This window comes from Pseudophryne corroboree, chromosome 4 (assembly GCF_028390025.1).
Source record: "Pseudophryne corroboree isolate aPseCor3 chromosome 4, aPseCor3.hap2, whole genome shotgun sequence".
Taxonomy (NCBI): domain Eukaryota; kingdom Metazoa; phylum Chordata; class Amphibia; order Anura; family Myobatrachidae; genus Pseudophryne; species Pseudophryne corroboree.
In genome coordinates this window covers 344,293,122-344,309,433 of record NC_086447.1, presented here as the reverse complement: position 1 = coordinate 344,309,433, position 16,312 = coordinate 344,293,122, and the positions used below count along the sequence as shown (strand labels likewise).

Sequence of the window (16,312 nt, the reverse complement as noted above, 5' to 3'; positions counted from 1 at the left end):
CATAGTATTATTAACCTCAATTACCATAATTTCCACTCATTTCCAGTCTATTCTGAACACCTCACAATATTATTTTTAGTCCTACAATTTGCACCGAGGTCGCTGGATGGCTAAGCTAAGCGACACAAGTGGCCGACACAAACACCTGGCCCATCTAGGAGTGGCACTGCAGTGTCAGGCAGGATGGCACTTCAAAAAAATTGTCCCCAAACAGCACATGATGCAAAGAAAAATGAAAGAAAAAAGAGGTGCAAGATGGAATTGTCCTTGGGCCCTCCCACCCACCCTTATGTTGTATAAACAGGACATGCACACTTTAACAAACCCATCTTTTCAGCGACAGGGTCTGCCACACGACTGTGACTGAAATGACTGGTTGGTTTGGGCCCCCACAAAAAAGAAGCAATCAATCTCTCCTTGCACAAACTGGCTCTACAGAGGCAAGATGTCCACCTCATCATCATCCTCCGATTCCTCACCCCTTTCACTGTGTACATCCCCCTCCTCACAGATTATTAATTCGTCCCCACTGGAATCCACCATCTCAGGTCCCCGTGTACTTTCTGGAGGCAATTGCTGCTGGTGAATGTCTCCACGGAGGAATTGATTATAATTCATTTTGATGAACATCATCTTCTCCACATTTTCTGGAAGTAACCTCGTACGCCGATTGCTGACAAGGTGAGCTGCTGCACTAAACACTCTTTCGGAGTACACACTGGAGGGAGGGCAATTTAGGTAGAATAAAGCCAGTTTGTGCAAGGGCCTCCAAATTGCCTCTTTTTCCTGCCAGTATACGTACGGACTGTCTGACGTGCCTACTTGGATGCCGTCACTCATATAATCCTCCACCATTATTTCAATGGTGAGAGAATCATATGCAGTGACAGTAGACGACATGTCAGTAATCGTTGGCAGGTCCTTCAGTCCGGACCAGATGTCAGCACTTGCTCCAGACTGCCCTGCATCACCGCCAGCGGGTGGGCTCGGAATTCTTAGCCTTTTCCTCGCACCCCCAGTTGCGGGAGAATGTGAAGGAGGGGCTGTTGACTGGTCACGTTCCGCTTGACTTGACAATTTTCTCACCAGCAGGTCTTTGAACCTCTGCAGACTTGTGTCTGCCGGAAAGAAAGATACAACGTAGGTTTTAAATCTAGGATCGAGCACGGTGGCCAAAATGTAGTGCTCTGATTTCAACAGATTGACCACCCGTGAATCCTGGTTAAGCGAATTAAGGGCTCCATCCACAAGTCCCACATGCCTAGCGGAATCGCTCTGTTTTAGCTCCTCCTTCAATGTCTCCAGCTTCTTCTGCAAAAGCCTGATGAGGGGAATGACCTGACTCAGGCTTGCAGTGTCTGAACTGACTTCACGTGTGGCAAGTTCAAAGGGTTGCAGAACCTTGCACAACGTTGAAATCATTCTCCACTGCGCTTGAGTCAGGTGCATTCCCCCTCCTTTGCCTATATCGTGGGCAGATGTATAGGCTTGAATGACCTTTTGCTGCTCCTCCATCCTCTGAAGCATATAGAGGGTTGAATTCCACCTCGTTACCACCTCTTGCTTCAGATGATGGCAGGGCAGGTTCAGGAATGTTTGGTGGTGCTCCAGTCTTCTGTACGCGGTGCCTGAATGCCGAAAGTGGCCCGCAATTCTTCGGGCCACCGACAGCATCTCTTGCACGCCCCTGTCGTTTTTTAAAAAATTCTGCACCACCAAATTCAATGTATGTGCAAAACATGGGACGTGCTGGAATTTGCCCAGATGTAATGCACGCACAATATTGCTGGCGTTGTCCAATGTCACAAATCCCCAGGAGAGTCCAATTGGGGTAAGCCATTCTGCGATGATCTTCCTCAGTTGCCGTAAGAGGTTGTCAGCTGTGTGCCTATTCTGGAAAGCGGTGATACAAAGCGTATCCTGCCTAGGAACGAGTTGGCGTTTGCGAGATGCTGCTACTGGTGCCGCCGCTGCTGTTCTTGCTGCGGGAGGCAATACATCTACCCAGTGGGCTGTCACAGTCATATAGTCCTGAGTCTGCCCTGCTCCACTTGTCCACATGTCCGTGGTTAAGTGGACATTGGGTACAACTGCATTTTTTAGGACACTGGTGACTCTTTTTCTGAGGTCTGTGTACATTTTCGGTATCGCCTGCCTAGAGAAATGGAACCTAGATGGTATTTGGTACCGGGGACACAGTACCTCAATCAAGTCTATAGTTGCCTCTGAATTAACGATGGATACCGGAACCACGTTTCTCACCGCCCAGGCTGCCAAGGCCTGAGTTATCTGCTTTGCAGCAGGATGACTGCTGTGATATTTCATCTTCCTCGCAAAGGACTGTTGGACAGTCAATTGCTTACTGGAAGTAGTACAAGTGGTCTTCCGACTTCCCCTCTGGGATGACGATCGACTCCCAGCAGCAACAACAGCAGCGCCAGCAGCAGTAGGCGTTACACTCAAGGATGCATCGGAGGAATCCCAGGCAGGAGAGGACTCGTCAGACTTGCCAGTGACATGGCCTGCAGGACTATTGGCTTTCCTGGGTAAGGAGGAAATTGACACTGAGGGAGTTGGTGGTGTGGTTTGCAGGAGCTTGGTTACAAGAGGAAGGGATTTAGTGGTCAGTGGACTGCTTCCGCTGTCACCCAAAGTTTTTGAACTTGTCACTGACTTATGATGAATGCGCTGCAGGTGACGTATAAGGGAGGATGTTCCGAGGTGGTTAACGTCCTTACCCCTACTTATTACAGCTTGACAAAGGCAACACACGGCTTGACACCTGTTGTCCGCATTTGTGTTGAAATAATTCCACACCGAAGAGCTGATTTTTTTTTTTTTTGTATTTTGACCAGGCATGTCAATGGCCATATTCGTCCCACGGACAACAGGTGTCTCCCCGGGTGCCTGACTTAAACAAACCACCTCACCATCAGAATCCTCCTTGTCAATTTCCTCCCCAGCGCCAGCAACACCCATATCCTCATCCTGGTGTACTTCAACAGTGACATCTTCAATTTGACTATCAGGAACTGGACTGCGGGTGCTCCTTCCAGCACTTGCAGGGGGCGTGCAAATGGTGGAAGGCGCAAGCTCTTCCCATCCAGTGTTGGGAAGGTCAGGCATCGCAACCGACACAATTGGACTCTCCTTGGGGATTTGTGATTTAGAAGAACGCACAGTTCTTTGCTGTGCTTTTGCCAGCTTAAGTCTTTTCATTTTTCTAGCGAGAGGATGAGTGCTTCCATCCTCATGTGAAGCTGAACCACTAGCCATGAACATAGGCCAGGGCCTCAGCCGTTCCTTGCCACTCCGTGTCGTAAATGGCATATTGGCAAGTTTACGCTTCTCCTCTGACGATTTTAATTTTGATTTTTGGGTCATTTTACTGAACTTTTGTTTTTTGGATTTTACATGCTCTCTACTATGACATTGGGCATCGGCCTTGGCAGACGACGTTGAAGGCATTTCATCGTCTCGGCCATGACTAGTGGCAGCAGCTTCAGCACGAGGTGGAAGTGGATCTTGATCTTTCCCTATTTTATTTTTAACCTCCACATTTTTGTTCTCCATTTTTTAATGTGTGGAATTATATGCCAGTATCAATAGCAATGGCCTACTACTATATTTACTGTGCACAACTGAAATGCACCACAGGTATGGATGGATAGTATACTTGACGACACAGAGGTAGGTAGAGCAGTGGCCTACTGTACTGCTATATATAGTATACTGGTGGTCACTGTGTCAGCAAACTGCAACACTAAAATGCACCACAGGTATAGAATGTAGATGGATAGTATACTTAATGGATGACGACACAGAGGTAGGTACAGCAGTGGCCTACCGTACTGCTATATATAGTATACTGGTGGTCACTGTGTCAGCAAACTGCAAAACTAAAATGCACCACAGGTATAGAATGTAGATGGATAGTATACTTAATGGATGACGACACAGAGGTAGGTACAGCAGTGGCCTACCGTACTGCTATATATAGTATACTGGTGGTCAGCAAACTGCAAAACTAAAATGCACCACAGGTATAGAATGTAGATGGATAGTATACTTAATGGATGACGACACAGAGGTAGGTACAGCAGTACACTCTGCACTGTGTACTCCTCCTATATAATATTAATTATACTGGTGGTCCCCAGTCCCCACAATAAAGCAGCACACTGAGCACAGATATGGAGTGTTTTTCAGGCAGACAACGTATACTGGTGGTCACTGTCAGCAAAACTCTGCACTGTACTCCTGCTATATGCTGCTCCCCAGTCCCCACAATTAAACAGTGTGAGCACTCAGCACAGATATATTATGCAGCACACTGAGCACAGATATGGTATGGAGCATTTTTTTCAGGCAGAGAATGGATAAAAACTGGTGGTCACTTATCAGCAAAACTCTGCACTGTACTCCTCCTAACAGCTGCTCCCCAGTCTTCCCCACAATTAAGCAATAAAGCAATCAACTTCAACAATAACGGAGAGGATGCCAGCCACGTCCTCTCCCTATCATCTCCAATGTACGAGTGAAAATGGCGGCGACACGCGGCTGCTTATATAGAATCCGAATCTCGCGAGAATCCGACAGCGGGATGATGACGTTCGGGCGCGCTCGGGTTAGCCGAGCAAGGCGGGAAGGTTCGAACCTGCCTCGGACCCGTGTAAAAAGGGTGAAGTTCGGGGGGGTTCGGTTTCCGAGAAACCGAACCCGCTCATCACTAGAAAAGAGTCAGTGGGTGACAGAGAGAATGACAGGAGAAAGAGGGTGATGGGGAGGGTGTTAGAGATCGGTGGGTGACAGAGTCAGTACAGTAGGTGACAGGGAGAGGGTGACAGGAGACAGAGTGGATGGACAAATGTTAACGGCAGGGAGAGGCAGTGGGAGAACGACAGAGAGTGATGCTAGGGAGAGGCATTGGCCAGTGGATGACAGAGGTACAGGTTGACAAGCAGAGGGAGAAAAGGGTGACAAGGAGAGGATGAGCTCACTGGGTGACAGGGGAGAGAGGTGATGAGGAAAGGGTGAAAGTGGGTGACATGGAGAGGGTGAGAGTCAGTGGGTGACTGGGAGAGTGTGACAGGAGAGAGGTGACAGGGAGAAGTTGAGATTAGTGGGTGACATGGAGAGGGTGATGGCTGGGGAGAGTGAATGACAAGCAGTGGAAAACTGCATTAATATAAAAAAAATTAAAAACAACACATTAATATGCCACTCCCCCACCCCAGCTGTTATGAACTGTCACTGAACTTTAATCGGTGCCCCTAAATGTGCTAAAGTGCTTTCTGCAGGTTTACATGATTAGCTTGTTTTATAGTAAGGATTAAGGAAACTGACTGTGGTAAGTACCTGACCTGAGCCCTTTTTATATTCAGTTTGTAACCTTCAAAGAACTGATATACAAACCGATGTTTTAAAGGAAAGAAAAAAGGGAAAGTAATGAAACATCAAGTACCTGATAAATAACATAATTAGCTTGAACCATAATAATACATCTATTGTTTATTTTTTTTGTCTGTTTCATGTCTTTGTATTGTGTGTCTTTGCATACCGGTATTAAGTTTTTAATATATATTTTCTTGAAGTAATATATTCAGCTTCTTGAAACAAAATAAAATGAGAAAAATTTACTTGTGTGGTCACTTGTGGAGAGTGCTGATTCCTTTTTCTCTTATTTTACCCCCTCCCCAACACACATACATTGGCCCTCATTCCGAGTCGTTCGCTCTGTATATTTCATCGCATCGCAGTAAAATTCCGCTTAGTACGCATGCGCAATATTCGCACTGCGACTGCGCCAAGTAATTTAACAATGAAGATAGTATTTTTACTCACGGCTTTTTCTTCGCTCCGGCGATCGTAATGTGATTGACAGGAAATGGGTGTTACTGGGCGGAAACACGGCGTTTCAGGGGCGTGTGGTTAAAAACGCTACCGTTTCCGGAAAAAACGCAGGAGTGGCCGGAGAAACGGAGGAGTGTCTGGGCGAACGCTGGGTGTGTTTATGACGTCAAACCAGGAACGACAAGCACTGAACTGATCGCAGATGCCGAGTAAGTCTGAAGCTACTCTGAAACTGCTAAGTAGTTTGTAATCGCAATATTGCGAATACATCGGTCGCAATTTTAAGAAGCTAAGATTCACTCCCAGTAGGCGGCGGCTTAGCGTGTGTAACTCTGCTAAAATCGCCTTGCGAGCGATCAACTCGGAATGAGGGCCATTGTTAATAATATACTACTCTTCCCTCCCCAGCACACATTAATATACCACTCCCCAGCACACAGTAATATACCACTCCCCTCCCCCACAGCACACAGTAATATACCACTCCCCTCCTCCCCAGCACACAGTAATATACCACTCCCCTCCTCCCCAGCACACAGTAATAATAGGATTTTGGTACTCACCGTTAAATCCTTTTCTCCTAGTCCGTAGAGGATGCTGGGGACTCCAAAAGGACCATGGGGTATAGACGGGATCCGCAGGAGCTTGGGCACACTAAAAAGACTTAAGACTGGGTGTGAACTGGCTCCTCCCTCTATGCCCCTCCTCCAGACCTCAGTTAAAGGAACTGTGCCCAGGAGAGACGGACATTACAAGGAAAGATTTTTGTCATAACTAAGGGCTACCAAATTACCAGCCCACACCATAAACATACCGTACAACCGGAATAACGCCAAGCCAGATAACAGTATGCATAAAACTCCAGCAACCAGCTGCAACAAACCAATACACAAGTCGTGTATAAACTAACTTAACCAGTAAGAAACTATATAATGCCAGTAATAGTCCGCACTGGGACGGGCGCCCAGCATCCTCTACGGACTAGGAGAAAAGGATTTAACGGTGAGTACCAAAATCCTATTTTCTCTTACGTCCTAGAGGATGCTGGGGACTCCAAAAGGACCATGGGGATTATACCAAAGCTCCAGAACAGGCGGGAGAGTGCGGACGACTCTACAGCACCGACTGAGCAAACGCCAGATCCTCATCGGCCAGGGTATCGAACTTATAGAATTTAGCAAAAGTGTTCGAACCCGACCAAGTAGCCGCTCGGCAAAGCTGTAGTGCCGAAACACCTCGGGCAGCCGCCCAAGATGAGCCCACCTTTCTGGTAGAATGGGCTTTAACCGACTTCGGCATCGGCAATCCCACCGAAGAATGAGCTTGCTGGATCGTACTACAAATCCAGCGTGCAATAGTCTGTTTTGACGCGGGATGACCAACCTTGTTGGCCGCATAAAAAAAAAAACGCTTCAGTTTTCCTAGTAACAGCTGTCCTAGAAACGTAAACTTTGAACGCTCTTAAAACATCCTGAGATTTTGAAATCGCCACTTCTTTCGTAGCTACCGGAACCACAATAGGTTGGTTAATGTGAAATGACGAAACCACCTTTGGTAGAAAATGTTGACGAGTCCTCAATTCCGCCCTATCCGCATAAAAAATCAAGTACGGACTCTTATGAGATTAAGCTGCCAATTCCGATACTCGCCTGGCAGATGCCAGCGCCAAAAGCATAACTAACTACCTTCCAAGTGAGACATTTTAATTCAACCGTCCGCAAAGGTTCAAACCAGGAAGACATGAGGAACCGCAAGACGACATCAAGGTCCCATGGCGCTACAGGCGGTACAAATGGTGGATTGATACGCATTACACCCTTCACAAAAGTCTGAACCTCTGGGAGGGCAGCTAACTCTTTTTGAAAGAAAATAGACAAAGCCGAAATTTGCACTTTGATGGAACCCAATTTCAGGCCTGCATCTACACCCGCCTGTAAAAAGTGGAGAAAACGACCCAAGTGAAAATCCTTCGCAGGAGACTTTTTAACCTCACACCAGGAAACATATTTCCTCCAGATACGGTGATAGTGTTTCGCCGTAACCTCTTTCCTAGCCTTAATGAGAGTTGGAATGACCTCCCTGGGAATACCCTTACGAGCTAAGATCTGGCGCTCAACCTCCATGCCGTCAAACGCAGCCGCGGTAAATCTGGAAACACGCATGGACCCTGTAACAACAGATCCTCTCTTAGAGGAAGCGGCCAAGGATCTTCCACCAGTAAGTCCTGAAGATCCGGGTACCAGGCCCTTCTTGGCCAGTCTGGAACGACGAGAATCGCCTGAACCCTTGCTCGACGAATGATCCCCAGCACCTTTGGAATGAGAGAAAGAGGAGGGAACACATACACCATACTGGAAAACCCATGGAGACACCAGGGCGTCCACCGCCGTGGCTTGTGGGTCCCTTGACCTGGAACAATACCTCGGGAGCTTCTTGTTGAGCCGAGACGCCATCATGTCTATCAACGGAATTCCCTAGCGTCTTGTCACTTCTACAAAAACCTCTTGGTGCAGAGCCCACTCTCCCGGATGGAGGTAGTGTCTGCTGAGGAAATCCGCTTCCCAGTTGTCCACCCCCGGTAGGAAAACTGCTGACAGTGCGCTGACGTGTTGTTCCGCCCAGCGAAGTATCTTTGTGGCCTTCGCCATTGCCGCTCTGCTCCTCGTTCCGCCTTGCCGGTTTATATGGGCCACCGCTGTGATGTTGTCTGACTGTACCAGGACCGGTCGACCCTGAAGAAGACTTCTTGCTTGGAGCAGGCCGTTGTAAATGGCTCTTAACTCTAGAACATTTATGTGGAGACAGGCTTCCTGGAGCGACCATTTTCCCTGGAAATTTCTTCCTTGGGTGACTGCGCCCCAGCCCCGGTGACTTGCATCTGTTGTCAGAAGTACCCACTCCTGGATACCGAATCGGCGTCCCCCCCAGGAGGTGATGAGTTTGTAGCCACCACAGGAGAGAAATTCTGGCTCTGGGAGATAGACTTATCTCCCGGTGAATGTGTAGATGAGACCCGGACCATTTGCTCAGCAAGTCCCACTGAAACACGCGAGCGTGAAATCTGCCATATGGAATGGCTTTGTACGCCGCAACCATCTTCCCCAGAACCTGAGTACAATGATGGATCGACACACTTGACGGCTTCAGAAGTTCTCTGACCATCGTCTGCAATTCCAGAGCCTTTTCTTCTGGAAGGAATACCTTCTGTAACTCCGTGTCCAGAATCATGCCCAGAAAAGTAAGCCGAGTGGTCGGAATCAACTGGGATTTCGGCAAATTGAGGACCCATCCGTGTTGTCGCAGAACCGATAGAGACAACTCTACACTTTTCAGCAATCGTTCCTTGGACCTCGCCTTTATCAGGAGATCGTCCAAGTATGGGATAATTGAAATCCCTTGTTTGCGAAGAAGAACCATCATTTCCGCCATGACCTTGGTGAAAATCCTCGGAGCCGTGGAAAGCCCAAACGGCAACGTCTGAAATTGGTAATGAGAATCCTGTATCGCAAACCTGAGGAAAGCCTGATGCGGAGGATATATCGGGACATGTAAGTAGGCATCCTTTATGTCGACTGACGCCATAAAATCCCCCCCTTCTAGGCTGGAGATCACAGCTCGAAGGGATTCCATCTTGAACTTGAAAACTTTCAAGTATGGATTGAGGGATTTCAGATTTAGAATTGGTCTGACCGAACCGTCCGGTTTCGGCACAACAAAGAGGCTCGAGTAGAACCCCTCCCCCCGCTGAGATGAGGGAACGTGAATAATGACCCTCTGTAGACACAGTTTTTGAATCGCTGCTAGCACCACCTCCCTGTCCGGAAGAACTACTGGTAATGCCGAAATGAAGAACAGGTGAGGGGGCATCTCCTGAAACTCCAGTTTGTATCCCTGAGACACGATCTCTAGTACCCAGGGATCCAGGCCTGATTGAATCCAGACCTGACTGAAAATTCGTAGACGGCCCCCCACCGGTTCGGACTCCCCCAGGGAAGCCCCAGCGTCATGCGGTGAACTTGGTAGCAGCAGGGGAGGACGTTTGGTCCTGGGTGCCCGAACCTGCAGAAGGTTTCCTTCCCCTTCCTCTACCTTTTGAAGCGAGGAAGGACGAGCCTTTTCCACGCCTGTATTTATTGTGACGAAAGGACTGCATGTGCTGATGTGGTGCCTTTTTCTGTTGTGTGGGAACATAAGGAAGAAAAGAGGACTTACCCGCAGTCGCGGTCAAGACCAGGTCAGCCAAGCCGTCCCCAAACAAGACAGTACCTTTGAAGGGTAGCGCTTCCATAGCCCTCTTGGAGTCGGCATCAGCGTTCCATTGATGGATCCACAGGGCCCTCCTGGCTGATATCGACATGGCATTGGTTCTTGAACCCAAGAGACAGACGTCCCTCGCCGCATCTTTTATGTAATCTGCCGCGTCCTTAATATAACCAAGAGTTAGAAGGACATTATCAAGAGTATCCATATCATTAGCTAAATTCTCAGCCCATTTAGCAATAGCACTACTCACCCATACCGACGCCACAGCGGGTCTGAGCAATGCACCCGAATTAGCAAAAATGGACTTCAGAGACGTCTCCAGCTTGCGGTCCGCCGGATCTTTGAGAGCTGCCGTGTCAGGAGACGGAAGTGCCACTTTCTTAGACAAACGAGATAAAGCTTTGTCAACATTTGGAGATGCCTCCCATTTTTCCCTGTCCTCAGAGGGGAAAGGATACGCCATGTAAATTCTCTTGGGAATCTGCCATTTCTTATCCGGCGACTCCCAAGCCTTTTCACAAAGAGTATTCATTTCATGAGAGGGGGTAAATTTTACCTCAGGTTTTTTTCCCTTGAACAAGCAAATCCTTGTTTCCTGAACCGCAGGTTCATCAGAAATGTGTAAAACATCTTTTATAGCCACAATCATGTACTGAATACTCTTAACTAAACGTGGATGTAACGCTGCCTCAGTGAAATCGACGTCGGAATCAGAGTCCGTGTCGCTATCAGTATCTACCACTTGAGTAAATGGCCTCTTTTGCGACCCGGATGGGGTCTGTACCTGAGACAAAGCCTCTTCCATGGACTTTTTCCATACCTGTGTCTGTGCCTCAGACTTATCTAACCTCTTTGATAAGGAAGCTACATTCGAGTTTATCGTACTGAGCAATGCTAGCAAATCAGGTGTCGGCTGCGTCGACAGTCCCAACTCTAGCCCCGCATCCGCTCCCCCAATAACCTCCTCCGGTGAATAACCTTCAGCCTCAGACATGCCGACACGTAGTACCGACACACCACAACACACAGAACGTCCCTGCTAGGTGACAGGCCTACAATAAAGCCCAGATAGAGGACACAGAGGGAGTGTGCCAGCTCACACCCCAGCGCCCATATATCGCAAAAAACGATATATGTACCCAGCGCTGCCTTATGCCACTATTAAGCACCACACTGCGGCCCCCCTCTGAAAACGCCCCCCCCCCCCGTTACTTGGAGAAGCGTGGAGGTCCTGCCAGCGTCTATCCCTCAGCCGCGTGTAGCAGGGAAAATGGTGCCAGTGAGCTGCGGGACAAAGCTCCGCCCCCTTCCCGGAGCGCTTCGGCCCGCCAAATTCAAAACTGAGTAAAAATGCCGGCGGGGGTCTGTACACGGTGCCGAGGCACCTACAATCTTTCTGCCGCCCCAAACAAGCTCCAGTAACATGCTGCCCAGGGCGCCCCCCCCAGCGCCCTGCACCCAGTGAATACCTTTGGTGATGTGTGTGGGAGCATGGAGCACAGCGTTACCGCTGTGCTGTACCTTCCGTTACTGAAGTCTTCTGCCGTCCTGAAGTCTTCTGATCTTCTCATACTCGCCCGACTTCTTTCTTCTGGCTTCTGTGAGGGGGTAATGGCGTGGCTCCGGGAACAAGCAGCTAGGCGCACCAAGTGATCGAACCCTCTGGAGCTAATGGTGTCCAGTAGCCGAGAAGCAGAGCCTTGAAACTCACAGAAGTAGGTCCTGCTTCTCTCCCCTCACTCCCACGCTGCAGGGAGCCTGTAGCCAGCAGTTCTCCCTGAAAATAAAAAACCTAACAAAAGTCTTTTCTAGGGAAACTCTGTAGAGCTCCCCTAGTGTGCATCCATTCACTCCTGGGCACAAAGTCTAACTGAAGTCTGGAGGAGGGGCACAGAGGGAGGAGCCAGTTCACACCCAGTCTTAAGTCTTTTTAGTGTGCCCAAGCTCCTGCGGATCCCGTCTATACCCCATGGTCCTTTTGGAGTCCCCAGCATCCTCTAGGACGTAAGAGAAAGACCACTTCTCCCCCTCCAGCACACAGTAATAGACCACTCCCCCCGCCCCCTCCCCAGCACACAGTAATATACCACTCCCCTTCCCAGCACACAGTAATAGACCACGTCTCCCCCTCCAGCAAACAGTAATATACCATTTCCCCGTCCTCTGCACACAGTAATATACCACTCCCCCCTCCTCTGCACACAGTAATATACCACTCCCCCCCTCCACAGCACACGGTAATATACTACTCACCCCCTCCCCAGCACACAGTAATATACCCCCCTCCCCAGAACACAGTAATATACCACTCCCCACCTCCTCCTCAGCACACAGTAATATACCACTCCCCCCTCCTCAGCACACAGTAATACCACTCCCCCCCCTCCTCAGCACACAGTAATATACCACTCCCCGCCTCCTCCTCAGCACACAGTAATATACCACTCCTCCCCTCCTCAGCACACAGTAATAAACCACTCCCCCCTCCCCCAGCACACTGTAATATACCACTCCCCCCTCCCCAGCAAACAGTAATATACCACTCCCCCCTCCCCAGCACACAGTAATATACTCCCCTCCTCAGCACACAGTAATATACCACTCCCCACCTCCTCCTCAGCACACAGTAATATACCACTCCCCACCTCCTCCTCTGCACACAGTAATATACCACTCCTCCCCTCCTCAGCACACAGTAATATACCACTCCCCACCTCCTCCTCAGCACACAGTAATATACCACTCCCCCCCTCCCCAGCACACAGTAATATACCACTCCCCACCTCCTCCTCTGCACACAGTAATATACCACTCCTCCCCTCCTCAGCACACAGTAATATGCCAACCCCCCCTTCCCAGCACACAGTAATATACAACTCCCCCACCCCCTTCCAGGACACAGTAATATACTACTCCCCTGCCCCCCCAGCACACAGTAATATACCACTCCCCCCTCCTCCCCAGCACACAGGGGAGGAGAGGGAAGAGGGGTGTTTTATTCATATGTTTGTAAATCCAGTCATCAGGACACAGAGACATGTGAGTTCACTGCTGTGCTGTTTTTTATTCCATCACCAACTCCAGGCACACTGCACACTGGACCACCCACTTCCCAGCATCCCCCTGGTACCAGGGACCATCACTGAAGATTCAGGCTTACAGATATTACTAAGGGAGTGTCCAGTGACGGACTGGGGTATGAAGGGCCCACCGGGGGAATGCGGTGATAGGGGCCCATAGGGGGTGTGGCCATCCTCCACAGAGGCTTGAAATGCACAATAGTCTTGTTCAGTGTAATGCAAAATATCTACCATGTATAATACAAGTGCAAAGTCTGGATCCTGATCCCTAGAGGAAGGAGTGGGCCCTCAGGCAGTGGGGCCCACCGGTGGTTTCCCCTGTACCCCTGTGGGCCAGTCTGACCCTGGGAGTGTCTACAAATATTAAGCATTCTAATACACTAACTTTAGAAGGGGAAGGCCCTGATAAGAAATCACAGTGAAGAGCTTTTGTTCATGCTGCCGGCGCCGCATACAGTGTGATAGGTGCGGGCTGCGGCAGCTGGCAGCAAAGTGTGGTAGCAGAGCTGGGAGAGCACCTTATGAGTCTGGTGCCTCCCTGCTTTGCGGCTTTGCTGAGCAGGTAGCGCCGGCACTGCACGGGCATGTCATGGCCATTTTTGGGGCATGTATCTGCTGATGACTTAGAGCTTGTACATGAAAAAACATTGCATCTCAGTCACTACTGCTGTGTCCAGTCTGCACTAACCCTTAGCCCCAATGTTTCTCAGTTTTGCTTATAGATCATGAATGTGTCCGCAGTTGCAAATGAGTTTGTGATGTCTCTGGATGGTGTCTCCTTTCATGCCTAATGCTAACGTTAGCGATTCCATAGCTTAGAAAATCGCAGTTTAGCGTACAAACATGAATTAGGCCCCGAGTCCAAGCTAACATGGAGGAACTTTCATTGTCATTGTTTACACTGCTCAGGTTAATTTATTAATTAGATTGGAGTTGACTAGAGCCAAAACGATGTTTTCCCTACAGTAGCATAGGAACTTGCCATGTGTTATGTTCCCCTAGGAGATCTATTAAGGCTTGAAAAATTATAAAGTGGGGTCTATTTGTGAAGCAGTGAAAAGAGTGGAGAAAAGGACCAGTGGAGATGTTGACCATGGCAACCAACCAGCTTTAAAGGAAGCCTCTATCAAGTACATTCTATAAAATGTAAGGGAGATGCTGATTGGTTGCCATGGGCAACTTCTCCACTGGTCTGTTTCTCCAGTGTTTTCACTGCTTCATGAATTGGCCCCCGAGTGATAAAGTACCAGCCAACATGCTCCTAATTGCCACGTTACAGCCAGGCGCCTTAAACAGACCCTGCCATGCACTATATTGTATAAAAAAACATTGGAATTTTTTTTTTCAGTAATCCCAAAATTTGAGACCTAAAGCCAGGGGATCATTCAAAGTATGATACTGAGTTCTACAAACAGAAGATCTAAAGCAGCGTAGAGGGCAAAATCACCAACAATGTGTGACCATTTCAAAACTGGCAATGATCACCTCAGAATTTTTCCTCAATGGAACTTGACAAAGTGCCCTCTCCTCCAGGTAGATGTGATTCTTCCCACATTATATGCCTTTTTATTGCACCATTTTACTACTTGTGTCTTTTCATTGCTGTTTTCCTATGTTTATCTGGCATTGGTGTTTCTCTGTTCCTTTGAAGAAATGTGTTCTCCCCTCCCATGTGTTTATTTCTCTGTGTTACGTGTCTTGTTGCTCAGCCAGCCATGCATAGGGCAGAAATGGAGCACAAAGAAATCTTGTCACATAGCTGAGAATAAATAGTTTGCACTACAAATTCAACTTTAGTAATCTCTGCTCTATCTAGCATCATGCAATGGGATAGGGAGTGAAGGGCCAGTGTGACAGAAAAGTCGAGTTGTCTCCACTGCAGCGAGAATCCCATTGTGAGTGACTGAACTTACCTTAGCTGTGCCCATTAGTGTCCTATGAAAGCAAAAGAATATGCTGCAAAGTTTGGAGTAATGTCCCCTAGACTCATACCTAACAATGGGGAAGATGTATTAACCTGGGGAAGGGAATGGATAAAGCAGTGATCAGCGCAAGGTGATAATGCACCAACCAATCATTGCGGATTTGAAAAATGACAGGTGCTGATTGGCTGGTGTGTTATCACCTTACACTTATCACTGCTTTATCACTTCTTAGGGTTAATACTGTACCTCTGCCCCAATGTCTGTTATGTACCTGATCGAAGCAGAAAATGTAAGTGTATAAAATTTGATGGCTTTACTGTCAAAGCATTTGAATTTGGAGCAGCCCACATACCGTCCCACTTCCACCACTAATTGCAGCTATAACGCATACAAGTTTGACAGCAATCTTACATGAATATAATAAATTTAACGGATTTATATTGTAATTTTTGTCAAGTCTTTATTCTAAAACATATATGTGAATAGGATTATACTAATTTCAACTTCATACTTTGAAGCTGTTTGCCCTAAATTATATAATCTAAAACAAAGTAAACGCCTTGTTTTTAGTCTTGACTTTTATGTTATTCTTTTATTTTTACTATTTATTGTGCAGGAAATGTTGGTGTTCCTTAAATAAAACAAAAATATAACAAAATAAAATAACACAAAGAAGGAAATGGGGACAAAAGGAAGATGGGGTTTAAATACAAAATGGAGATAAAGTGGACAGAGATGAAGGGGCATATGTGTTAAAGCTTGGAGATAGACAAAGGGGGATATTTAATGAACATAATTATCTAAAAAAAAAAAAAAGAGAGAGATAAGTATCTCTTTCCTAGTCAAAAATTCAGATAGGGGAGCCACAACAACTGTCGCCCTAAATGCTGCAAAACATTGCTGGCCAGGACTCGTTGCCAGTTGGTGTGGCTCCTCTATTTGAATTTTGAACTGTGCAACAACTGCCACTGGAAAAGGGATACTTATCTCTTTTTTTTATTTTTTAGATAATTGTTTATTTAGGGGTCTATTCATGAAGCAGTGGAGAAGTGAATCTGTGGAGAAGTTGCCCATGGCAACCAATCAGCTGCTCTGTATAATTGTATAGTATGCAAATTATAAATGTTTATTTAATGCTGATTGGTTGCCATGGCCAACTTCTCCACTAGCTCACTTCTCCACACTTTTCAC

The 16,312-nt window shown here is 47.7% G+C and overlaps 1 protein-coding gene across 1 annotated transcript in view; it reads left to right on the top strand.

Moving 5' to 3' along the window:
• IL1RAP (interleukin 1 receptor accessory protein) overlaps window positions 1-15,222 on the top strand; it is a 624,106-nt gene extending 608,884 nt beyond the window's left edge. Inside the window, exon 13 of the mRNA XM_063916460.1 lies at window positions 14,545-15,222. Within this exon, the coding sequence (XP_063772530.1) occupies window positions 14,545-14,567 (23 nt within the window). The 3' untranslated portion in view covers window positions 14,568-15,222. The remainder of the gene's footprint in view (window positions 1-14,544) is intronic.
• The last annotated feature ends 1,090 nt before the right edge of the window (window positions 15,223-16,312 follow it).